The following is a 23,233-nucleotide window of genomic DNA, read 5'->3' as shown; positions in this document are numbered from 1 at the left end:
ACAATCAGCGGACAAAATACAAGGTAGACACAAGCAGGAGAGGGTGACAATTCCAAACACTGAATGGGTTCAGCCCAAAAGGATAAATAAAGAGAAGGGCCTTTTTCCAAAATGTAGGGGAAGACCTTTGTGACCATAGTAGTGGCCAGCAATTTTACCAGGTCCCAAACCCTGTCCTAAACCCATCAACATATATGAGGAAAGTTCTATCATAATCCCCATTTTAAAGATAGGAAAACTGAGGCATCTAGGGGTTAACATACCCAACCTGTAAGTGGCAGGGCCATGCAGTCTGGCCCCAAGCCCAGCATCAAAGCAAATGGACGGATGGCCCATCTGAGAGGTCAGATTGGGGTTGAAGAGGAGAAATAGAACCCATGAGAGATTTAGTCAAAAACTGGAAGTGATTCAATTCCAACTGTTAGTGGGGCCCTACTGCGTGCTGGACAATTTGCCTTATACAGAAATGACGCAAAGGCATCAGTTGGTGGAAAGGGAGTAGAAGCAGGTAGATCCAGACAGGCCATCATTCTGTGCCCCAGAGTGTGGCAGGTGCTGAGAGAGAAGAAGAACCCTAGGAAGAATGGCTTTGAGTCAGATCCCAAAGGAGAGATGAAAGAAATGGTCTGGAAAAGGAACCAGAGGTCGAAAGAGAGGCATTTCGAGTGTCATTTTATACCTTAGATTGGAGTTAATTTTTTAGGTGTCTGTTTCCACCCCAGACTGTGAGCTCCTCAAAGCAGAGATCATGCGTAGTTTATCTTTGTGTCCTTAGGAGACAACATATGTCTGACATTTTCCATGACAGTAATCACAAAATGTCTATTTAACAAATACATGAACAAAGAGGAAAGGAAAGGGGAATGAATGAATGAGTGAATGAACGAATGAACAAACGAATGAATGCAATTGGTCTTAACTCTCAAACAAGAGCTAATAGATACTGTTTATTGAGCATTTAGATCCATTGCAAGTTCCAGTGTGGAGAGTGGGCACTTATGGGAGATCAGAGCAGCATATGTTGTGGGTCAGAGGCAATGGGGCTGGAAGGACAGAGACTTCCTAAGGTGCCATTGCAGCAGTAGCCAGGCGAGAGATTCTGGAAGCCCAGATTCAGATGATGATCTCAAGACTGAAGAAGAAAGGCCAAATCTAGAAATACCAAGGAGGCTGTCAATATGACCAGAAAGAGGAATAGATTTGAAGGAAACAATAAGATTGGTCTTAGACTTGCTGACTTGGAAACATGGACAAAACAACCAGGGGCTACCTTGTGGGCCCCATAAAATCCTGGCCCAAGGATCAAAAGAGAGCAGACAAGGGGCTCCTGGATGGCTCAGTCGGTTAAGCATCCGACTTAGGCTCAGGTCACGATCTCACAGTTCGTGAGTTCGAGCCCCGCGTCGGGCTCTGTGCTGACAGCTCAGAGCCTGGAGCCTGCTTCACATTCTGTGTCTCCCTCTCTCTCTGCCCCTTCCCTGCTCATGCTGTGTCTCTCTCTGTCTCAAAAATAAATAAACATTAAAAAAAAATTAAAAGAGAGCAGACAAGATGAGAGACATAGCAAATACCTGAAATACAACTAATTCTCCACTTTCTGAACCCACATCTGTGGCAGATCCATCACCCATCAATCCCAATGCTCAGACTCCTCAAGCGCAACTCCAAGTAGAGCCTACTAATCAATAACAGTCGACTTGCAAAAGGAAATTTATTTGTTGCCCCTGCATGAGAAGCAACCAGGGGAGCCTTCAGAATGGGCCGCTCTCTGACAGCCAGAATAAAAGAGGGAGGGAGGCAATGAAGGGGCAGAGGTGGGAGCGGTGAGCCTTGGAAGTTAAGGTCAGGGTGTAAACCACTTGAGATAAAGGTCAGAACCATGAAATTTTCCCTCTGTGTGTCTTTAAACTCTTTTTTAAAGAAAGATTTTAAAGATTTAAAGAGTTTAAACACTTTAACTCCTTAAGAGGTTTTTTTTCATGTTTATTTATTTTTGAGAGACAGAGTAGAACAGGGGAGGGGCAGAGAAAAAGACACAGAATCCAAAGCAGGCTTCAGGCTCCAAGCTGTCAGCACCGAGCTCAACGTGGGGCTTGAGCTCACAAACTGTGAGATCATGACCTGAGCCAAAGTCAGACGCTTAACGGACTGAGCCATGCAGGTGCTGTAAAAGTTTTTTTTTTTTTAAGAACTCTTTTGGGGTCACCTGGGTGGCTCAGTCAGTTGAGTGTCAGGCTTCAGCTCAGGTCCTGATCTCATGGTTTGTGAGTTCAAGCCCCATGTCGGGCTCCTCACTGGCAGTGCAGAGGAGGCTGCTTGGGATTCTCTCCCTCTCTCGGTCTGTCTCTCAAAATAAATAAATAATAAATAAACTTTCAAAAAATAGATAAATAAAGAGAACTCTTTTTAAGCGAAAGCACCCAGCTCTTAATATTCATTCATTCCAATTTAGTGAAAGAGTATTTATTTTTATGAATAATATTCTGAGGGCACATTCAGAATATCACTAACTTTCCTGGTAAGCCTAACTGTTCTCAACTGATTTTAGTTGCATTGTTTGGTGAAGACTTTAAGGAGGATGTTTTTCTTATACTGTGAGATCTGTAGCCTCCAGCCATTCATTCTGCCCACACTTGTTTATTGAGCACCTACTGTGTGCTGGAACTCTGTGCCAGGTATCAAGCCAGTCTCAACCAGCCTCCTCATGCAGTTCACAGTCTGGCACACTGGGGCAAGAGCTGGCCTTAGAGCTGTCTGTGGCTTCACCAGTGGCCAGGCTCGACAACCTTTCTTCCTCTACGAACTGTCAGTTTTACAACTAGAGAAAGAGAGAGAAATGTTCTCAGTCTCCTTCCAGTCACCACGTAAGCATCACAGCTGGCATTTCAGTGTCCCTGCCTTCAACCTGGCAAGAACAGGGACATGGCTGGTTGGCAGAGTAAGTGTCTCTTCTCTCCCAGAAGAGAGTGGACTTGCCTCCCAACAGAAATGTCACTGAGGGGTTGACCAGAGACCCGTGGGTCCTGAGGCATCACAGGAACCGGATTCCTGAAGCCAGACACATGCATCCTGTCTAATGCTTAGAGTTAGTAAAACTTCAGAAACAGTTTGCTGAAGGGAGCACACTGTGTCCCGAAACAACGGCCTTCTAAGTAGAGAATGTGACAGGTTTCTAGGTAGGGAGGGGAGAGGCCAGCTTCCTGCTGGACGGATGGGAGGTATCTAATACATGAAATGAAAGAGGCGCTGAGCCTTCTCTGTCACATGGGCAGCAATGGAGGTGGCCTTGGTCAAATTATTGGAGAGATCCACAAAACATCTGAGTTACAAAAGAACATGCACCAGCGTGCAGTTAACTATCAAGATAGACACGAGTTGCGAATGCTTACCGTTCCCAGAAGGGACACGTACACACCCGCCAGAGTCATGGAGCGGCGAGAGCAAGGGGCCTCGGTGTCTCAAGACTTGGGTTCTGGTCCCGGCTATGCCACCAATGGCTCGGGTTCCTCCTCCATAAAGGACGAGGCTATTGGCCTTATGTAGTTGAAACTGAAGTCCAACTGGTGACTTGAGGGAATATTTATTAAGTGCCCACTCTATGCCAAGCGCTCTGTGCCATGCATGGCCTCACATAATCTTCTCATCGGCCTCTAGAGTCTCCAGGGTTCTCCCATTTTATAACCCAAGAGGTCCAGAGAAGGTGAGTGACTCACCTCAGGTCACACAGCCTTAAAGGGGGTACAGCTGGAATCACGGGTAATCGTTGGATGCTGTAACCACACAGTTCAAAGCCCAGAGGATCAAGATGAAATGCACATCCCACTTGCTCTCTAAAGATTCTGAGATGGCATTTGGTAAGCAGTACCCAGTCAGGCCTCCAGGTGGGTGTCCACCTGCCATTTCTGCTCAGCTGTGTATGACCGCTGCTTGGTGGGGGTACTGGTACCAGGGAGGAGCACTGTCTCGATTGATCGAATGCATGAGGCCAAACACTACAGCAGTTCAGAAGAGAACGCAAGCCAGCTTCCCTGGGTTCAAGTCCAGCCCTGCCCGTACTAGTTATGTGTAAAAGGAGTTGTTAACCGTACCCCCCCCCCCCAACAAGGAGTCACTTCGAGGATCAAATGGACTTCTACGTGGCCGAGCTGTGAGCACAGAACCCGGCACGGGGGAACCGTGAAGTGTTGTCGGTGGTGATCGTGAGGGTGAATGATTGGACCAGAGGGGTTCGTATCCACGTGGTGACTGAGCACAGCCAACAGCCCTCCCTCCCTCCACAAGCACGTGGCGTCTCCTGTGTCCAGCCACAGCCAAGGACACAAAATGACACAGCACAGGACTTGCCTTTGAGGAGCTCGAAATGAAGTAATCAGAAGGGTCAGTTGAAATGCCATTTGATAACCTCTGTGGAGATAGGAGGCAGCAGCATGGGGTCGTCAGGTCGGATTGGGGCTGCTCGGGGTGGGGAGGGGGCTTCCCGAAAAAGGTGCTGAGAGCCACCCCAGAAAGATGAGAACCAGAAGGGCAGCCAGGCAGGTGAACGGCCAGGCAGAGAGCGAGCGGGCACACGGAAGGCAGAGCGAGGGGAAAAGAAGCTCGCCACCAGAGTGACATCATCGGCAGGGCACCCCGCACCCTGGGTGGGACCCTCTCTGTGTGTGCCACGCACACAGTGCACCCTCATCCCTGGGCAGCTCCGTCCGCGAGGTGAGCGGCCACAGGGCTGACCCAGCAGCCTAAAAAGGCCCCTCATTAAAGGTTAATAGCTTAGTGAATGAGTGATACGGTTACAAGAGAAGTGTTCAGGAGGACCTGGGAATTTGTGAGCGGCCAGGGCCCATACAGAGCCGATCCAAGCCCCTGGGCGGAAGGGTCCAGGGAGGTCACAGCCAGTGATTGGAGGAAGGTCGACCCGGGAAGCCAGCCCCCAGGGCTGTGTTGCACCCTTGCTCACACAAGTCTCACTTACCAACCTGTCTCCTTCTTCAGGGCCCCCCCCCAAAGCAGAGCGCGAGTCGAGGCTGGGGTGCAGGTGGTATATTTGGGAGTGATCCCAAGAGGGGGAGGGGGAGGGGAGGGGGTACAACAGGGAAGAGAAGAATGCCAGTATAAGGTATGCTAGCGGCCGGTTACAGCTTTCACAGAGGTACCCTCAGCTTTCTGGGGTCCTCGTGGGTTTTCTGATTTGCTTCATAACTGTCACACCACCATCTTTCTCTTCCCCTCTCCATCTCCATTCCCCCACCCCCGAATTCTTTCATCCTGAGGGAGCATCTATTTCTAGGAGTTGCCTCCTAGTCCTCAAAGAAGCTGCTTTTTTTTTTTTTTTCTTTTTTTTTTAGCAACAGAGAGAAGCTGCTGTCACAGAAATGAAGGCCTCTACCTGCCCTGGCATATGTCTGATACTAGATCTCACTGACATTTTTTCCCCAGCCGCCACTTCAGGCCCCTACGTGGGAAGTGTGAGGGATGCCCCAGCGTGAGGCTTGGCCTGGGTGTTTCCCCAGCAAGTCCCTTTGCGGGGGCTGGCTGTGGGCTTCTCCATCCCTCCCATCAGCAACAAGGACGGAGGAGGCCGCTGAGGTCATTGCAGTGTGGCCTTGGCCATATTGGGGGTGACTTAAGGAGACCCCAAGTCTCTCCCCTGCCCCTCAGATCTCAGCGTGAAAATGTCCCAGAGCAGGCATTGCCTTGGAGTTACACACTGTCCCCTCCTTACCTCCTTTCTCCCCATGCAATTGTCTAGGAGAGGCCCCATGTTTATTGAATTGAGTGTCTGTCTATCTAGTGTGTATCAGACCAAGACAGATGTACTCACTGCCTGCATGGATCTTAGAGTCAGCAGGGAGTCAAACATTAAGAAAAACGAATTACATTACTAATTATTAAAATCATGATAAAAATAAAAGGGATTTCCGGAGAGCTCTGAGACCATTCAAAAGAGAACATTCTCTCTGGGGGCAGGGAGAGGGACAGGTGCAGCCAAAGGAAGTGCTGAGTTAGGTGCAAAGGGGGAAAGAGCATTCCAGGAAAGGGAGGGAACACCAGGTGCAAAGGCCCTGAGGCAGTAAAGCATTTGTGTTCAAACCGCAGAAAAGAGGCTAGAGTCACCAGAGCACAGTGGTCAGAGGGGGCAGTGAGTTTGCAGAAGAAAGTGAAGGCCACCACTGTACAGGGAGTGGAAGCCACTGGGGGATTTTAAGCAAGGGCCTGACACTAACACCATATATTACATACTTTTGAAATATCCCTCTGGATGTTAGGCAAAGAATATTGAGAGTGGGAACAGAGAGACCAGCGAGGTGGCTACCAAAGCCCCCCAGGGTGAGCAGTGATGGTGGCCTGGGCCAACGTGCGGGCAGTACAGGAGAGTGGTCAGATCTGAGACAACCGTTTCTTTGGGTGGGGGAGGTTTTCTGGGTGGTGTAATAGGGTTGGGGGCAAGAGGGGACCCTGATGGGAGACGAGGACAGGACTCGGGGGAAAGAAGCGATGATGGCCATTGTACACGGAGCACCTCCTGTGTGTCTGGCATGTCGCACCTGCCCCCCCATTTTAATCTGCACAACCAGGCTCTGGGCCAGACACCACAGCCCCTGCAACAGACGAGATGAAGCAACTCACTCAGCAACACCCAGGTAGTAAGTCATGAAGCCAGGGTTTTAATCCCAGAGTATTTGTCCCCAAGCCCACTCTCTCCAAAGGTTATATGGAGACAAACCTATATTTTCTTGTAGTACATATTCGTTGCCTCTGTAAATTAAATTTGAATTATTCAAATAAAACATGAGCACCTTCTCCTGCTTAAAAATATTTCAGTCAAAAATAGGGTCCCCTTGACCACTATGATTGTACAGTCAATCCGAGCACCTTCTCCTCCACAGAGGTCCCACCTCCATGAGTTTGGAGCAGATCTTTATAGGCCCGTTTGCTACACATTTTCATATATATGTACCCACAGAAAATAGAAGCTGTTGTTCTGTTGAGTTGTCTGTTTTACATATATGGAATCAAACTACATGTTGCTCTGTAACTTGCTTTTTTTCCACTCCCCAGTTTGTCTTGGAGCGCCTTCTCTGGGAGTACATAGAAATGCATCTCATTTTTTTTAATGTTTTTTAACGTTTATTTATTATTGAGAGAGAGAGAGAGAGAGAGAGAGAGAGAGAGAGAGAGAGACAGCATGAGTGGGGGAGGGGCAGAGAGAGTAGGAGACACAGAATCCAAAGCAGGCTCTAGGCTCCAAGCTGTCAGCACAGAGCCCGACACGGAGCTCGAACTCACAGATCGCGAGATCATGACCTGAGCCGAAGTCGGACATTTAACCAACTGAGCCATCCAGGTGCCCCCGCATCTCATTTCTTTTAACTGTTGCATAGTATTATTTTATGGACTGCATGTACCACAGTGTATTCAGCCCACTCGCCTTCCAAAGACAGAAAGGCATTTTTCTATAAATGTTGTAGCTTTTGAAGGGCTTGCGGATTTTTTTTCCCTTTCAAAATATGAGACTTTTATTTACGTTAATGGAAGAATCCAGACCTCAGTGACAACACAAATATTTGCAATGCCCAGCCTGGTGACTAAGTTCTCCCATTTTCCTTCAGGTGCTTGGCATCCTGGAAGCTACCCCTTGTCCATTGCCAAGTCTCTGTTGATAGCAAAAGGCTGTCTCAAGAGCAGCAGGAGAATGGTAAAGTTCTTGGCTTTGATTTCAGTGCCAGGTCTGAAGCCTGGCACAGTGTGGAAAGGGTACAGCTATGGAGACTTAAAGATCCAGATTCAAATCCCAGCTTTAGCTCTGTGTCGCTGGGCAAGTTACTTGACATCTCTGAGCCTCGGTTTGTCCATCCGTCTAATGCGTAGAACTCATAGAATGGCCAGGAGAATTAAATGCAAGGCACGTGGATAGAGGGATGATCACATAACTGCACATACGTGCACATTTGGCCCCCTCTGTCTGCGGTCCCAGTGTAGTGGAGGGATGGGGGTGTGAGGAGCCCCCTGCCTCCCTGAAGGGGTCAGTGAGAAGGCATATATACTCTGCCCCTCTGGCGATGTCATGTGGGGGTGGCATTTGAGTTCAGAGGCAAGAAAGGGCTATCTTGGCCAGGTTCTGGGCATCAGCTGTTTGCCAGGCACTTCCCACATCTCTCCTCCTTTCATCTTAACCCCAGAGGACAGAGCAAGATTGTTCCTCAGCTCCAATTTGCAGATGAGGAAACTGAGGCTCACAGAGGGGATGCCATTTGCTCAAGGCCTCAGTAAGTGGTCAAGACCGGCACTCTGCACCTTGGTACGTCCCCACCAGGGAGGCTGCAGGCAGCAGCTGTGCAGAGCGCCCTCTCCTGGGGGGATAGAGAAGCTCCTCTCATGAGCTCTCCTGTGTCTACGTTCAGCCACCAAGACCCTGTCACAGAAGAGAAAAATGGCTTTTCTGGCCTCCATTTTTCCAAGGGGATGAGGTAAAAGCTTCTCAGAGGTCACCTCAGGACAGTCTGAATCACATCCCTTAAATGAGATTGACACACAGAGAGAATATGAAATGGCCATCGTTTGGGGGTGTGCAATAAAGCTCACTGTTCATTTGAGCGAGACTAGCGTCCCCTCCCGTGGTGAAAAGGGCCTCCACCGGGAATCAGGAGCCCAGCCGCAGTGCCACAGCTGAATCACCCTGTGTCTGGGCTGGGTCACTTTCCCGGCCCTGGGTCTTCGTTTCCCTCATCCTCAGATGGGAGGGCAGGGACTGGTGGCCACAGGAATTGTCCTGCTCCAACAGTGGAGAAGCCAGGAGAGGGGACTGGGGGACCCTCAGGGGTAGGGTTACCAGATTTAGCAAAGAAAAATACAGGCCTTCCGGTTCAATTTGAATTTCAGGTAAACAAAAAATAATTCATGCTTTTATTAGTCGTATGTCCCAAATACTGTATGAGATATAACTTATCCTAAAAAAAGTTATTTGCTGTTTATCTGAAATTCAGATTTAACTGGGTTCCTGTATTTTATCTGGCAACCCTATTCAAGGCCCCAGCTCCCCTGGACCCCTCATGCTTGGTAATTGCTGTTTTCACAGCTTTAAGATGAGCCCCTGGCCACCCGCCTCCCAACCAGATCGCCACCACCCACTCCCACACTCCCCCATACCCCTGCCCTGTCAGATGGAGATTCTGGAACCATGTGTGGAGAGGTGTTATAGGTGTAAGGATTCCTACCGTGGAGTAAGGGTGGAAACTTGGCCTGACACGGGGAAAAGGCAACTGGTGAATTTAAATCAGTGGAGAAGTTCGTGTCCACATGTGGGTCAAGGTGGCTTAGAGGGACACAGCGTCTGGGGTGCCCACAAGCCCTGGTGCCCTTCCATGCCATGTCCACGTGTATGCACATGAGCCAATGGACGTCGCATCCACGTGCTACAGAGAAAGCGGCCAGTGCTGCAGCCGTGCGCATTCACGCCAGCTGTCAGCTTTGTGTGTGAGCTCCTGCCTCCACATCGCCACCCGTAATTATTAGAGACCCTGGATCCATGGACGACCCCACCTGGGGCCATGATATTTCAGAGACACAGCCCTCCTCCTGCACCCGTCCGTTGGGAATCACTAACACCATGATGTGATCGTGAACTCCAGGCACCTGCCCACTGTGCACACTGGAATAAAGCCATCAAGTCTCCTCTCTATTTACGGCAACTGGCCAGACACACACAGGTGCAGACCGTAGGGATGCCCACGGCATGGGCTGTTTTTCTGCAGAGGGGTTGAGCCCAGGTGTGTTAAGCGGCTCTTATGGGTGGCACAGGCTGTCGCTCGTGTGTGCAGGGGCCTCGGGGCAGCCCCGGCATTCACATCCCCATGTCGGGTCGCCAGAGAAGCAGGAGAGGGAAGGAAGTTTCCTAAGGGCCAACTCTCCCAGGCACGAACAGCCTCCTCTAGGGTGTGCTGGAATCGGAATCTAGAAGATACTGGCAGCGAAGAATGGGTCTGTCGGCCTTTGACCCCAGGGCCAAAACCAGCACAGGAGGGATGTCCAAGTAAGTGTGTTAGTGAATGTCCCGGGTGACAAATGGTTTCAGGGAAGGAAAGAAGAATGGATTGCTCTTGCTGGGTAAATCAAGGAAGGCTTTCAGAAGGTGGTAGTGAATTTTCATCTGGGTCTCAGAAGACTGACTAGCTCAACAGGGGGGAGGGGTGGGCCTTCTGGGTCAGGAGCCAAATGAACATAGACACAGCAGACAAACACCAGCAAATGCCAGACATGTTTCAGAGCTTGGCAGCAGAGAGGGATAAACACAGCAAGACCGAGAGTGAGGCGGGAGAAGTCCTTTGGGACAACCTCAGAGAGCCCACCAGCACAGGAGTTGGTCACAGTTGTGAATGGGGAGCCATGGAAGATTGTAGAGCAGGGCAGGACCTCTGTCAGCTCGACCTTCAACAGGAACTCCTGGCCCCAGGCTGCCTGATCTCCTCTTCTGGTCTCCTTTCTCTCCTCACCTTGTTCCTAGTTTTTCTCTAGGCTCCTTCAGCCACCAGCAGGAGACAGAAGGTCTGACTGTGGCCTCCATGACCCCTTTGGCTTCAAGTCTGAGTCTGTCAGCTTCTCAAAGCACAACACTCATTCCCTCCTCTGCTGCCTCAAGGCAGGTTGTGAGCTTGACATGCGTGTGCAGCCTTCAGGGAGAGAGACCAGCCGTGGGGGAGCAGGCACCTGCTGCTGAAGGAAGGGAAAGATCGACAAGGCTGGTCCAGGCTCTGTTCCGCACCTGCTGTGTAAGCTGCTCAAGCCACTGCCCGCTCAGAACCTCGGCAGAAACCAGGGTGGTCGGTGAGGCTCGAGGGCAGTGCCATTCCCAAAGCACCTAGCACGTTAGCTACGTCCTCTCCACCCTCTGCCCCTTCTTCAGCCTGTCCCCGCAGGAAGGCTGTTACCACACACATGCCTGGACCCCACTCCCAAGCAGTCAAGTCAGTAGGTCTGGGCTGGCGTCAGAATTTGCATTTCTAACGTGTTTCCAGCTGCGGGTCTGGGAACCAGTAAGTCCTTCACCCAGCACATCGAAGGCCCAGGCCACACCCCAGTCCATTTCAATCAGAATCTCTAGGTTTGAGGCTCAGACATTAATATTTTTCAGAGCCCCTTAGTGATGCCAACATACAACCAAGTTTGGAGCTAGTGGCTTGGGGGTGCCTCAAATAACAGCAGCAACAGTAGCAAGCCTACTGCTTATGAAGCCTTTACCCCGAGCCAGGCCCCTGTCCAACCTAGCACATCCAGTGTGTTCCCTCCCCACAATGACTCTGTGAGACAAGTGCTGTCCTCATCCCCAAGTTACACACCAGGAAACCAAGGCCCAGACCGGGGAGGTCACCTGCCCAAGGTCACGGAGCTCAGAAGTAGCCTTGGGCAAAGCTCAAACTCCGGTCTCTCCTACTGTTTCACCATTTTGTCTTGAGCATTGTGAAGTCCCAAACATCTCAGCAGTGATGTCTTTGTAAGCGGCCCACTCTCCCTGGCCTCTGACAGGGTGGGAGCATGTGGACGCCCCCTCCTACGTGAAGCTCCAGGCCACTCACGTGCACACGGACACAGCCACACCCTTGAGTGCGCGCATACCTGCACAGACAGCCTCTCTCACATACTAAGTCACACACCTGCCTTCTGGGTACATTCCCCAGTTTGCACTCTCTTCCCTTTTTTTAAATGCACGCAAGAGCCATGAAGCCCCCTTTGGCCTTCCTGGGGAAGCACTCACAATTTGTTTCATCTGAAATTTACTAAGCACCCCACAGCTGACGGATCAGGCCTGTGTGAGCCAGTGACTTATGTCAGCTTAATCAGGTAAGATCGCTGTGGGGCATTTGTTCTGGGCAGACGCAGCCCACCCCTAACTAGATCAGGCTGGAGGAGGGCAAGTGTGACCCCTGGTCTCTGTGGCAAGGGGTCTGACTCAGTCGCTATCCCAGCAGAAGGACTCTGTGCCTCAGTGTACATTCCTGCATAATGGGGTGACCCCAATAGAGGAGGAAGAATGTCACAGTTCACAAAGGACTGTCAGAGCCTGGTTCTGTTTGATCCTCAAGTGAAACAACCTGAGGGCCCCCAGAGAGGGTAAGTAACCTACTCAGGGTCACACAGCAAGTGAAGAGGCATCCAAACCAAGTCTCAGGACCTAGGTAGGGGTGTGTCGTGGCTGCAGTGGTGGGTCTCAGACAGTCTCAGACAGCAGCCATGCTGACAGAAATATCCAGGAGGCACATTCCAGGCCGAGAATGACGGTAATGCTGATAGTGTGGTAGTTAGTAGTAACAACTGCATCTATGATTTATGAGGGCCAATATATGCCAAGCACCAGCATCTGGGGGGGGGGGCAGTTTGTTTTTTGCACTAACACTGAGCAGCAGGTGGAGAGTTACTTTTTCCTTGAAATCATTTGCTCAGACAGCAGGCAGGTTCACTCAGCCAGGCAATGCCCCCCAAATATCTGCCAAATTCAGTGGCAGCATTCATTATGGCTACCTTCCTGGGGTTGAAAAAGTTCTCTGGCGTCCCTCTGCAGGGAACAGGGATGCTCAGCCTTGTGGGGGTCTCAGAGCAGGGAAGAAGAGGTCAGAGGTCATCCAGATGGCTTGCCAACTCTCACCCTGAGCCCCTCCCAATGGCCAAAGGCCCCTACTTTTCACAGAGCCCAGCTGGTTGGCATGAGGAGTTTCACGTCAGTGTCCCCCACACAGGAAAAGCAGAGCCCAGCCCCCAATTACCAGGGCCAAAAGTAAGTCATATGTGACATGCCCCCATTCCTTCTGACCTCTGAATCCCTGCACCTGTGCCTACCTCACCACTCCCTTTTTTTCCTACTTGATTACGCATGTCCTACCTGCAGAGCAGCTTGTAAAAGTTTGTCTCATACAGAAAGATTTTTAATGACTTCAGTGAGGAAATTCAGACAAAGGGAAGAAAGGAGAAGTAAGATGATGATTTGCAGGCACAACAGGTACCACTGAGTCCTCCATGCAGCTCTAAGAAGTGAACTGTAAATTCAGTGCTGAGCTAACAGGCAGGCAAGGGAAAGAGGGCAACAAGATGAGTTCCGCTATCCATTAGATAGCCCTGCCCCCGCACTCCAAGGCCTGCTCAGTGAGGACCCCGTGTGGCACCAAAAAGATGTGTCCTCTCCCTTGGAGACCATCTGCCCCCTCTCCTGAGGGGCAAACGGGGGATGCTTCAGCCACATTGGCCTTTCCCAAGCCCTTTGGGGTTTCTTCTGCCTTCGCCAACCCTCTTACCCTACCCAGACCCTTTCACCCGATTAGCCCCCACTCTTTCTTCTGAGCTCAACCAATTACACTTCCTCCAGGAAACCCTTCCTGGCACCAGAGTCCCCAACATGTAAAGCAATGTTTGGCTTATAGTAGGTGCTCAATAAATATTTGTCGATTAATTAAATAAGCAAGTGGAAGATTGGATACACACCATCTAATAGGATCCTAACTACTTTCTCTACCTTCAGAGGGGCCAGGGGGAATTCAGGCCTCTTTAGAGAAAAGACTCCTGAGTCGCTGGGGGCCTGGCATCTAGTGACAGGACACCATGGCGGGTTGTCCAGCCTCTGGGTGTGTTTCCCTTTCCTTCCTCCCTAGACATCCATCCACTTCAGCCCACCGGTGACAAAGTCCTTCCCTCTAAGGAAACCAGGATCCCTCCCTCACTCACTCTTCCTGGTCCCCAGCTCTGTGCTGGGTCCAGATGATGCAAAGACTTCCTCTGCTCCTGGAAGAACTTAAGCTGGTTCTCACTGTCCCCCTGAGCTTTCCTTAACAGGAAACATGTCCCCCAGCCAAAATGAGGCCAATGTTTGGGTCAGAGAGCTCTCATCCACAGGTTCCAGCTCCCTGAGGTCCACGCACACATCCTTGCTGAGCTAGACATCTGGATTTTTATGTGGAAGTACCTGACTTTTTAATGCTGGCAACAAATTATCATTTGTTTTATTTTTTTTATTTTTGAGAGAGAGAGAGCCCGCACGTGTGCAAGCAGGGGAGGGGCAGAGAGAGAGAAAGAGAGAAAGTCCCAAGCAGGCTCCACACTGTCAGCCTGGAGCCCAATGCGGGGCTCAGTCCCACAAATCATGAGATCATGACCTGAGTGGAAACCAAGAGTCAGATGCTCAATCGACTGAGTCACCCAGGCGCCCCTATCACTTTTTTAACACTGTGCAAGTGTGCAGCTGACCAAACAAGACCTCTCTGATGGCCTGAGGCTGCCATTTGCAGCACTCAGGGCTGGGCCTGAAAGAGCTAAGGAGAGAGAAAGGCAATCCACATAGAGGAATGAGGATTAGCAGGGGCACGGGCTTAGAGGCTGGGAACAAATCCAGTTGTTTCCAGGACAGCGGGATAGAAATGAAGCTTGGCGCAAAGGTTATTCTAATATCCAATGATAGCAAACAGCCATTGCAGCAAATAATTGCTGTACAACCCAAGTTTCCCATGCTCTGTGCTTGGCTTTCTCCTATTACGTGATTAATAGAACACACAAATTCCGATTCCAATAGAAGAATTTGTACAAGTGCTGGAGGCTTTTTACTGTGAAGGCACAATTGCTACGCCCATACAATTTTGCACACATTCTTCTCTGCATGGCTCACCACAGTCTATGAGTTACTTTGCTCCCATTTTATTGATGAGGACACTGAGTCTCCTAGGGATGAGACAAATGGCCCAAGTTCATCCACAAACCTGACTCCTCACTCAGATCTCTGTCCTCTGCCTCTTGTGCAAAAAAAGAAATTCACATTAGAAACCCACAACCCCACACGGCTTCTGACATCAATGCCCAGGCACTGTGGTTCTGAATTTTCAAGGCCTTGTTGGCTTTGTCCAGTGATACTTGACACAGAATGTTAATTTTTAATATGCTAAATGGTGAGATGCTCTTTAATCTAAATTGAATCTCCAGCACCATTCATCTCTCACATCACCTTCTGTTGTTTCTGCTCCCCAAAATAGGCATGTTCATTTTCAGCCAGAAGGCAGGGAAACTATGAGATTCCACTCCTGGGAAAAACATGCTAGGTGGATTAGACAGTGGGAGGTCCCACCTGTATGTCCTCAAAACCACTGTCTTTGGATACAAGGTATCAGAGCCACCAACCCCTATCCTTCCGTCAGGCCAATCCTTCATGTCACCTATGGGGAAACTGAGGCCCCGAGAGGATAAGTGGCTTGTCTGCAGTCATATAGCCCTTCTGCTGTTCCTGTCCTCACATTGACCATCTTACTGATCTCCTCCCCATCTTACTGAAATGCCACCTATCCAAAGTCTTCCTCCTCCGGCAGGCCATAATTATCACACACACCATCTAAAACTGAGCGACACTAACCAATACCCTCACCCAGTGCCAGGCACAGCACCGGGCACCTTACGCGAGACATCCTGCCAAAGGTCCGCCCAACCCTGTGAAGTAGACCCTGCTGTTACTCACGTTTTACAGATGAGGAAACTGAGGCACTGAGAGGCGACGCCTCTTGCCGAAAGTCACTCAGACCTGGCATCTGAATCTATAACATCTGAGTTCAAGCCCATCTGAGTTCCTGGGGGTGGGTATCCCCATCTCCAGCTCAGCCCACCTTCTTCCCCTAAGAGGAAAAGGGTGAGCAAGATGTCATGGCCACCATCTGTCATCTCAATCACCCTATGTGAGCACCTCAACACCCAAGGTTCCCATCTTGGATTTATATACTAGGGTGTTTGTTGTGTGGAAACTGCCTAGAGATTTCTAAGTGGGACTGGCCCTACAGAACACACAAATATTTTTATTCTATGAGCTGTTATTTCTAAAAAACAGAGGAGACCTCAGAACCTGCAGGGAGCAGAGCAGGGCAGGGTGTAGTGCTGGGGAGGGGGAAGCCCAGGAAAGATGAGGAAGAGACAGGGAGGCTGTTCTACTCTGGTGCCTCCCTGCTCCTCCCCTCTCCCCAATCCATAGCCTTGGGGGTTTCACACCAGCAACCCCAGGGCTGAATCTAGCTCACAGATACATTGTATTTCATCCTAGGCTATTTTTAATGGGAAGATTTTACTCAAATTCCAGGTGTCCAGCTTCCCTTGGAAGACTGACAGATCTACCACAGTGGTTCCACATTCTCCCACAAGAGCTAAGACATAATTTCCCCCTTTAAAATGACTGAGATTCTTCATGTTGCCCCAGTCCCCACTACTCCCTGTTGCCCCTCACCCACCTACTTCACTCATTCACAAAAGCTGCTCAGCCCCATGGCTCTGCAGATTTGCAACCCCCTGCCCTGTGCTCTGTCCCAGGACCCAAGATCTCAAAGCCAGTCCCATGAATCCCCAGATGAAAGAACCCCTGAGCTATGACCAGACTTCCAGAACTGGGGAATACCCACATTTTCAACTGGTCACACTCCAGAACGTTTGAATCACAGACCCTCAGAAGATTCAAAGACTCACTCTCTGTGAATCAATCAGGACAGGCCTAGGAGATAGACTGGCCCCAGTTTTGCTAAGCTTCTTCTTAGTGAAGCCCTTATTTATACCAAACCTATGAAGAGTTGTGAATAGACCCCAGCAGGACCACTTCAGGAACCTTGGAACCTGTGGGATCCTTAGGACCCACCCATCCTAATGAACTCCCCTATTATCAAGACTGAGGCTCAGAGAAAGGAACTGGCTGGTCAAAGCCCAGCAAACTGCCATAACAGGCCAGTATTGACTGGTCACAGCCCTTTCCCTCAGAGGCCCCACCACTATCCCCAGTTCTCCTTTCTTCCCTTTATCAAATCCCACTCCCAGGAAAAAGCCTGAAACTCGTTCACACCATGGTGTCCAGAACTGATGATGGCTTCCCTCTCCCAGGGAATCTAAAGGAATTGGAGTTTTTATTTCAAGGAATGAAGCCCAAGTGGAATGATTTCAAATGTTGACTGTGGGTAGAATTGGACAATTCTTGTCCACACCTTGGAGCGAATGAGTTTGGGAGGGGACTTGCAGACAGGCAAACGGAGCAGGGAGGAGGGACGTGGAAGGCACACCCGACCAAACATGTGGCAGGAGGTACACACAAGCCACGCCAGCAGAGGACAGGCCTGATTTGGTTGGGAGGGGGCCAGGTAGTGAAAATGTGGCCGCAAGCATGGCTTGGGGGTCCGATCAAGAGGCCAGAGAGCCAAGCTGAGAAGCATGGACTTTATTCTGGAGGTAGTGCGGAGCCTCCAAAGATTGCTGAGCAGGGAGTAAGGATCGGATTGGTGAGGCAGGGAAAATTGTCTGGAAGTGAAGAAACAGTGGGTTGGAAGCGGGCCGCTATGTCCCGGCCCTGCATGATGAGGACTGCACTTCACCCCCATGGTCCATGAGACAGGCCACTAGCCTCCACTGAGTGTATGCCACACCCCAGGCACCGCTTGACCACGTCCTGTGTGTCCCCTGGGAAGTCAGCACTTCCAGCAGGGTGCTCTGTTTGTGTCTCTCACTGCTCTGTCCCAGTGTCTGGAACAGTGCTGGACACATAGTAGGTGCTCAACAAACACTGACCTAACGAATTCTGTCCTGAGATGCTCACAACCACTCATGGGCTACGTACAGTTGTCATCCCCATCACAGAGGAGGACACTGAGGCTCAGAGCTGGAGGCACAGGCTGGGATTCACACCCAAGGCAGGGGTCTCCAAGTGTGTGCTCGATGAAGAGATCGGGAGGAAATGCAAAGCAGGAACACGGGTGTGGTGGGGGGTGGGCCTGGTGGTGTGTATATGCTTTCTGTCGCCCCCATAACAAATGGCTACAGACTGGGTGGCTTTGGGCAAGAGCAATTTATTCTCTCACAGTTATGGAGACCGGAAGTCTGGAAATCAGGTGTCGGCAGGGCCATGCGGCCTCCAAAGGCTCTAGGGGACATTCCCATCCTTGCTTCTTTGGGCGTCTTCATGGCTGCGACGTTCCTTGGCTGGTGGCTGCATCCTGCCATCTCTGCCTCCATCTTCGCATGGCCTGTGCCCTCTGGGTCTGTGTCTTCTCCCTCTGTCACATATGAGGACACTTAACACTGGGTTTAGGCCAAGATCCTTAACTATATCAGCAGAGACCGTTTTCCTTATTTCCAAATAAGGTCACCTTCATAGTTTCCATGGATTAGGATGGGACATATCATTTTGTGGGGGACCACTCTTCACCCCACTTCATGGTGTCTCTGGCATTTCACAGGAGCCCGCTCTGGGCCTGGCGCGAGTGCTGGGTGCCTGGCTGGTGCCTGCAAGTTTTCTGCTTTGTTTCCACCACCCCACTCCCACCCTCGCTCTGTGCTTCCCCATGGGGCCAGCCCCATTCAGGACAATTCCCGGGAAGCTGAGTGTCTTTCCCAGGCCTCCCAGGCCAACCTTCCTGCATTCTGTCCACAGGTTTGCCGGGCACCGCTCCAGATCTGGAAAAGAGAAAGCAGATTTTTGGGCAAAACTTTATACCTCCAAAGAAGCCAAAAACCTTCCTGCAGCTGGTGTGGGAGGCACTGCAAGATGTGACGCTGATCATCCTGGAAATCGCGGCCATCATCTCCCTGGGGCTGTCCTTTTACCACCCGCCTGGAGAGAACAATGAAGGTAAGACCCCAGCGCCCCACCCTGCACCAAATGTGCACCTGCGGGTACCTGGGACTCAGCCACGGCTCCTCCAGGTGAGGAAATTGAGGCCCAGGGGACAGGGCCCCACCCACAGCCCCCGGTCCCCAGTTTTCCCATGTGCAAGATGCAAGGATTGCACCAACAGTGGAAGGAACTACAGTGAGCATTTATTGAGCACTTACAGTGTGCCGAGCTCTGAGCTCAGATGTCATCTTCCTAAATCCCCATGAGGTAAGGGCCATGATTAGGTGCATTTTAAAGATGAGGAAAACAAGGAACAGAGATGGGCATTAACTCACTCAAGGTCAACGAGTGGGTGCTGGACCTGCTACCACCATGGGTGTGACAGCCCCAGGCTTCCTCCTCCCAGTTTCCCTCTTAGGTCTCATCCTTCATGCGTGCGTGAGACTCAGTATCCACGCTATTCCTCCTCTTTCACGTTCCTATCCCGGAGTTGGTTCACTATCACACACACACTTGTGAGGCTGATGCCGAACATGTTTTCCCATGTGTGGAGTCCTGGTCTTGAGAGGGCCTCCCAAAATCTGTCCCTGAGTTCTGACTGGGGACACTGCATCCTTCGACAGAGGAAGCACCACCCGCTCATCCAGGGAGGGTTGTGGAGCAGACCTACTCTTGTAGGGAAATTCAGAACTTAGGACTCCTAATGGAGAACTTCAACTTTCCCTCATCTTTTCATTCCAGAAAGAGAGCACCTGCTAACAGCTAGTGCTTTATCAACTCAATGACTCTTTCCTTTATGATGACACAGTCTTTCAAACCTATGTCACGTTATAGATAGATAGATAGATAGATAGATAGATAGATAGACACATACTATGGGATCACGTAAGATATATCGTTTTGTTAGATTTTTACAATCTGATTTTTCATTAGTAGGATGTTATAAACACTTGTTATTATTTATGATTCGACATTTTCCTAGTGAATGTGCTACATCAACAGATAATCCTACTATGTTCATCGCTTCAAGTGAGGAAATAAAAAGTGAATAGCTTATAAGAAATAACCATTATGGGCCTCATTTCCCAGATGAGGAGGTGGTCTCTGAAATTCCTTGAACATCTGTCCCCTCACCCCATCCAAAGCCAGAGCTGCCCAAGTCTATTAGTTGCCCAAGTCTAATGACCGAGTCTCTTAGGCCAACTACCTCAATTTTATGCATAATATTACTAAGTTGCTTTTTATCCTGTGTGACTCTTCCCAGAAAGGGTTTAAAGACACAAGAAGGGTACATCTCACAAGATGAAGCTGAACAGAAAAGACAGACAGGAAAGGAATGGAAGCAAATAAACCAACCATATTTCCTGCCATGACTGAGATTTAAATTTGACTTTAAGCTTCCTGGATGCCAAGGCAGAAAGGGAATTAGGATGACTTTCTTAGCTCAGGCTATCAACAAGGCGGGAAAACAGTTTCTTCGGTTGGTAGCGTGTCCCCTGACAGTGAATTCTGGGATGAACTTTCACATAAGGCCTTATAAGAGATGCATATTGGGCAACAATCTTCGCAGGAGTTTCACAGAAAATGTAGAAGGCTACACATGGCTACTTGAATAAGCCTTGAACTCAGCTAAAGGTGCAACACACAACCATAATAATAATGATCATTCTTCTAACTATTTGTGTAGCCGGCACTAGTTGGGAGAATTTACAGTAGAAGTTCATTTGATCTTCACAAGAACCCTGTGGGTAGGTGCTGTTATCATCCGGGAGCCGAGGCCCTGAGATAGTAAATGACTCGCTAGGTCACACTCTAGGAAGCAGCAGAAGCATGACTCAGACCCAGACGTTCTGGCTTCCGAGCCCACGCTCTATCACTCAGCTGCATTTCCTCAGGAAGGGACAGGACTGAGTCAATGCCCCCCAGGTAAATGGCTTCCTGTGACCCAGTTTAGTGCAAGATAGAGAAGTCAGAGGGCAGATGGTAGAGGGGGCTCCCGTGAGAGAACGGATTAGCTCCAAGTGCATGCCAGGAGGAGCCTTCCCACACACAGCCCTCCAAACAGAGGGCTGCCATCTCTTCCCTTCTAGAGACATGGAAACCAAGGCCCAGAGAGGGGAAGAACCTACCCAAGGTCACACAGCTTGTTAGGCAGTAAGGCTCGACTTTCAATCAAGTCTTCTAGTTCTTTCCACTGCCCCTCCCTACCTCTAGCTGAGACACTAGCTCAGGCCAGGCCTGGGTGGATGAGGGCAGCCACTGCACATATCCCAGCACCAGAGAGTGAAGTTCCTGCACTCTGTGGCTATACGTTCTCCCCAATGCCCAGGCTCTGGCCTGAGCTCTGAGTTCTGGACCTTCCATGTTGCCAGGCCCACCGCCCTGCCAAGTCAGACTCAAGCTTCATCAGTCGTGTACAGAATGATGCTGGTGATGGGTTTACAAACCGTAGAGACTTGTGGCACCCACCATACTTTCCTGTTTGCTTCCTTGGCTCAGAGTCCTCCAGATACTTGGGGGAGGTCACACAGCATGTTCATGACAGAGCTGGGATTGGCACACCAGTGTTCCCAACTCCCTGTTCATGGCAGCTCCCCTAGTGTCAGAGTGCCAGCAGAGTGACAGGCACATAGTAGGTGTTTAGAAAACGTTTGTGTCTCTTCTAGTTTCGAGGGCCCATATTTGATGCCGGACCCTGGTAACCTTCTAGAAAGTCACTTTCCCGGGGCGCCTGGGTGGCGCAGTCGGTTAAGCGTCCGACTTCAGCTAGGTCACGATCTCGCGGTCCGTGAGTTCGAGCCCCGCGTCGGGCTCTGGGCTGATGGCTCAGAGCCTGGAGCCTGCTTCCGATTCTGTGTCTCCCTCTCTCTCTGCCCCTCCCCCGTTCACGCTCTGTCTCTCTCTGTCCCAAAAATAAATAATAAATGTTGAAAAAAAAAATAAAAAAAAAATTAAAAAAAAAAAGAAAGTCACTTTCCCATTTTACTGATGGACAAGAAGAGTAGGCCCAGAGAGGCCAAGAAGTTCTCTGAGGTCACACAGACAAAAGCCGAACCTTACAAAGCCCCAGGTCCAGGGAGAGCACCTGCGGGCTGCTCAGAACCTGTTCCTGCCCCAGCCCAAGGGGCCCCAGAGGAGACCTCAGCAGGGTCTGCCCAGTGCCCCCCTTCTTTCCATTTCCCCATCTCTTTTCCCTGATTGCATCTGGGGCAGCAGGAGTTGTTCCCAGGGTCCAGCAGTTCCTGGTAGCTGAAGGCCTAACCCAGCAATCCACAGCCCCACTCTGGCCCACTCAAGGCACAGAGTGACCATCAGACAGTTCTCAGAAGGAAGGAAAAACAAATGGGCTTTGGCCAGCAGAGTGCCCTCAAGGACCCAAAGGGCTTCTTGGTATAGAACCAGCAAAGGCAACAGGCAGGGTTGGGAGTCAAGGGAACAGAGTGTGAACCCTGCTCAGCTACCACCCCCTTGGCTTCCAGAAGCCAGTCCAGGGAGAGTAGCTCATGCAAAGGAGACCATTTATCTTGTACCCAACAGATGCCAGGCCCTTACTAGGCCCTGGGGTCACAAAGTCATCCCACATTACAGCTGTCCAAACTGAGACTCAGACAGACCAAGTCACTTACGCAAGGTCACACAGCAGAGCCTGGATTCAAAGTCAGTCTTTACAATTCCAGACCCCAAAGGCTTTCCATGGTCCTGGGCTATCTCTGAGTGTCCTAAATGCTGCAGTGACTGCTGTCATCTGTAAATGGGGGGGTGGGGGGAACACCGATGAAATACACAACAGGGAAAGAATAGTCTTCCCATTTACGAAGCATGTAGCAGAGGCAGAGAGTAATAAAAGTCCCATAAAGCAAAGAACTGGGGCTCTGTATCTCAAGTCACTCCTCTGAAGCCCAAAAGAGCACATTTCCATGGATTGGGTTTCTGTTTAGAAAGGTTCACCTGTGTTTCCCAGGCTTTGGGGCTTCTGGTGTCATTCATGATGGTGGAGGGGTGCCCTTGTTTGCCTCCCCCGGTCATCGCAGCTGAACTCCAGCTGGACGCCTCCATAGCTTGGGGCCCCAGGCTCCATCCAAGGCTGGCTGTGAACTTGAATGCATTTAGGCACTCTGCACACCGAATGACAAAAAACAGCAGCTTTCACTCTTTGTTGGCTGTGTGCTCAGGAGGGTGAGTGCTTTACGTAAACGCTCTCCCTCTGTCCTCTCAGCCACCTTCGAGGGAGTGTCTGTCACCACCCCCATTTTGCAAATGAGAAAACTGAGGCACAGTGGTTAAGTAGCCCGGTCATAGGCACCCAGCAGTGCCTGAATCACAGCTGGGATTCAAGCTCAAGGCTGGCCCGATGGCAGTTACATTAGCATGATTATGATTATCATCAGCACTAAAGGCTGGTCCAGTTAACCAGTTTAAGATTATTGCAAAAGTCTGAAATTTCAAAAGAAAAAAAGAGTGACATCGAGGACCTTGTGCAGTGATGCGGTTGTTTACTAGTCTGCAGAGTGTGACTTGTTTGGTGAAAGCTGTGGAATTTCACCAGGAGTGATACATACTGCTGGGTCACATGATTCTTTACCGTCCCAAGCTAGGCCCACCAGCTAGCCTGGACCTCCACCCCTCCAGGGCTGGAAAACA

General features: G+C 50.4%; 1 protein-coding gene across 15 annotated transcripts in view; it reads left to right on the top strand.

Moving 5' to 3' along the window:
* ATP2B2 (ATPase plasma membrane Ca2+ transporting 2) overlaps nucleotides 1-23,233 on the top strand; it is a 387,749-nt gene that overhangs the window by 284,767 nt on the left and 79,749 nt on the right. For all 15 annotated transcript variants that reach the window (XM_045051952.1, XM_023250012.2, XM_023250013.2 and 12 more), the window contains one exon: nucleotides 18,410-18,607. In XM_045051952.1, coding sequence (XP_044907887.1) covers nucleotides 18,410-18,607 — 198 coding nt within the window. The remainder of the gene's footprint in view (nucleotides 1-18,409; nucleotides 18,608-23,233) is intronic.

This window comes from Felis catus, chromosome A2 (assembly GCF_018350175.1).
Source record: "Felis catus isolate Fca126 chromosome A2, F.catus_Fca126_mat1.0, whole genome shotgun sequence".
Classification (NCBI taxonomy): domain Eukaryota; kingdom Metazoa; phylum Chordata; class Mammalia; order Carnivora; family Felidae; genus Felis; species Felis catus.
Note: the sequence above shows the minus strand (reverse complement) of the source record. Positions and strands in the feature narration are given on the sequence as shown.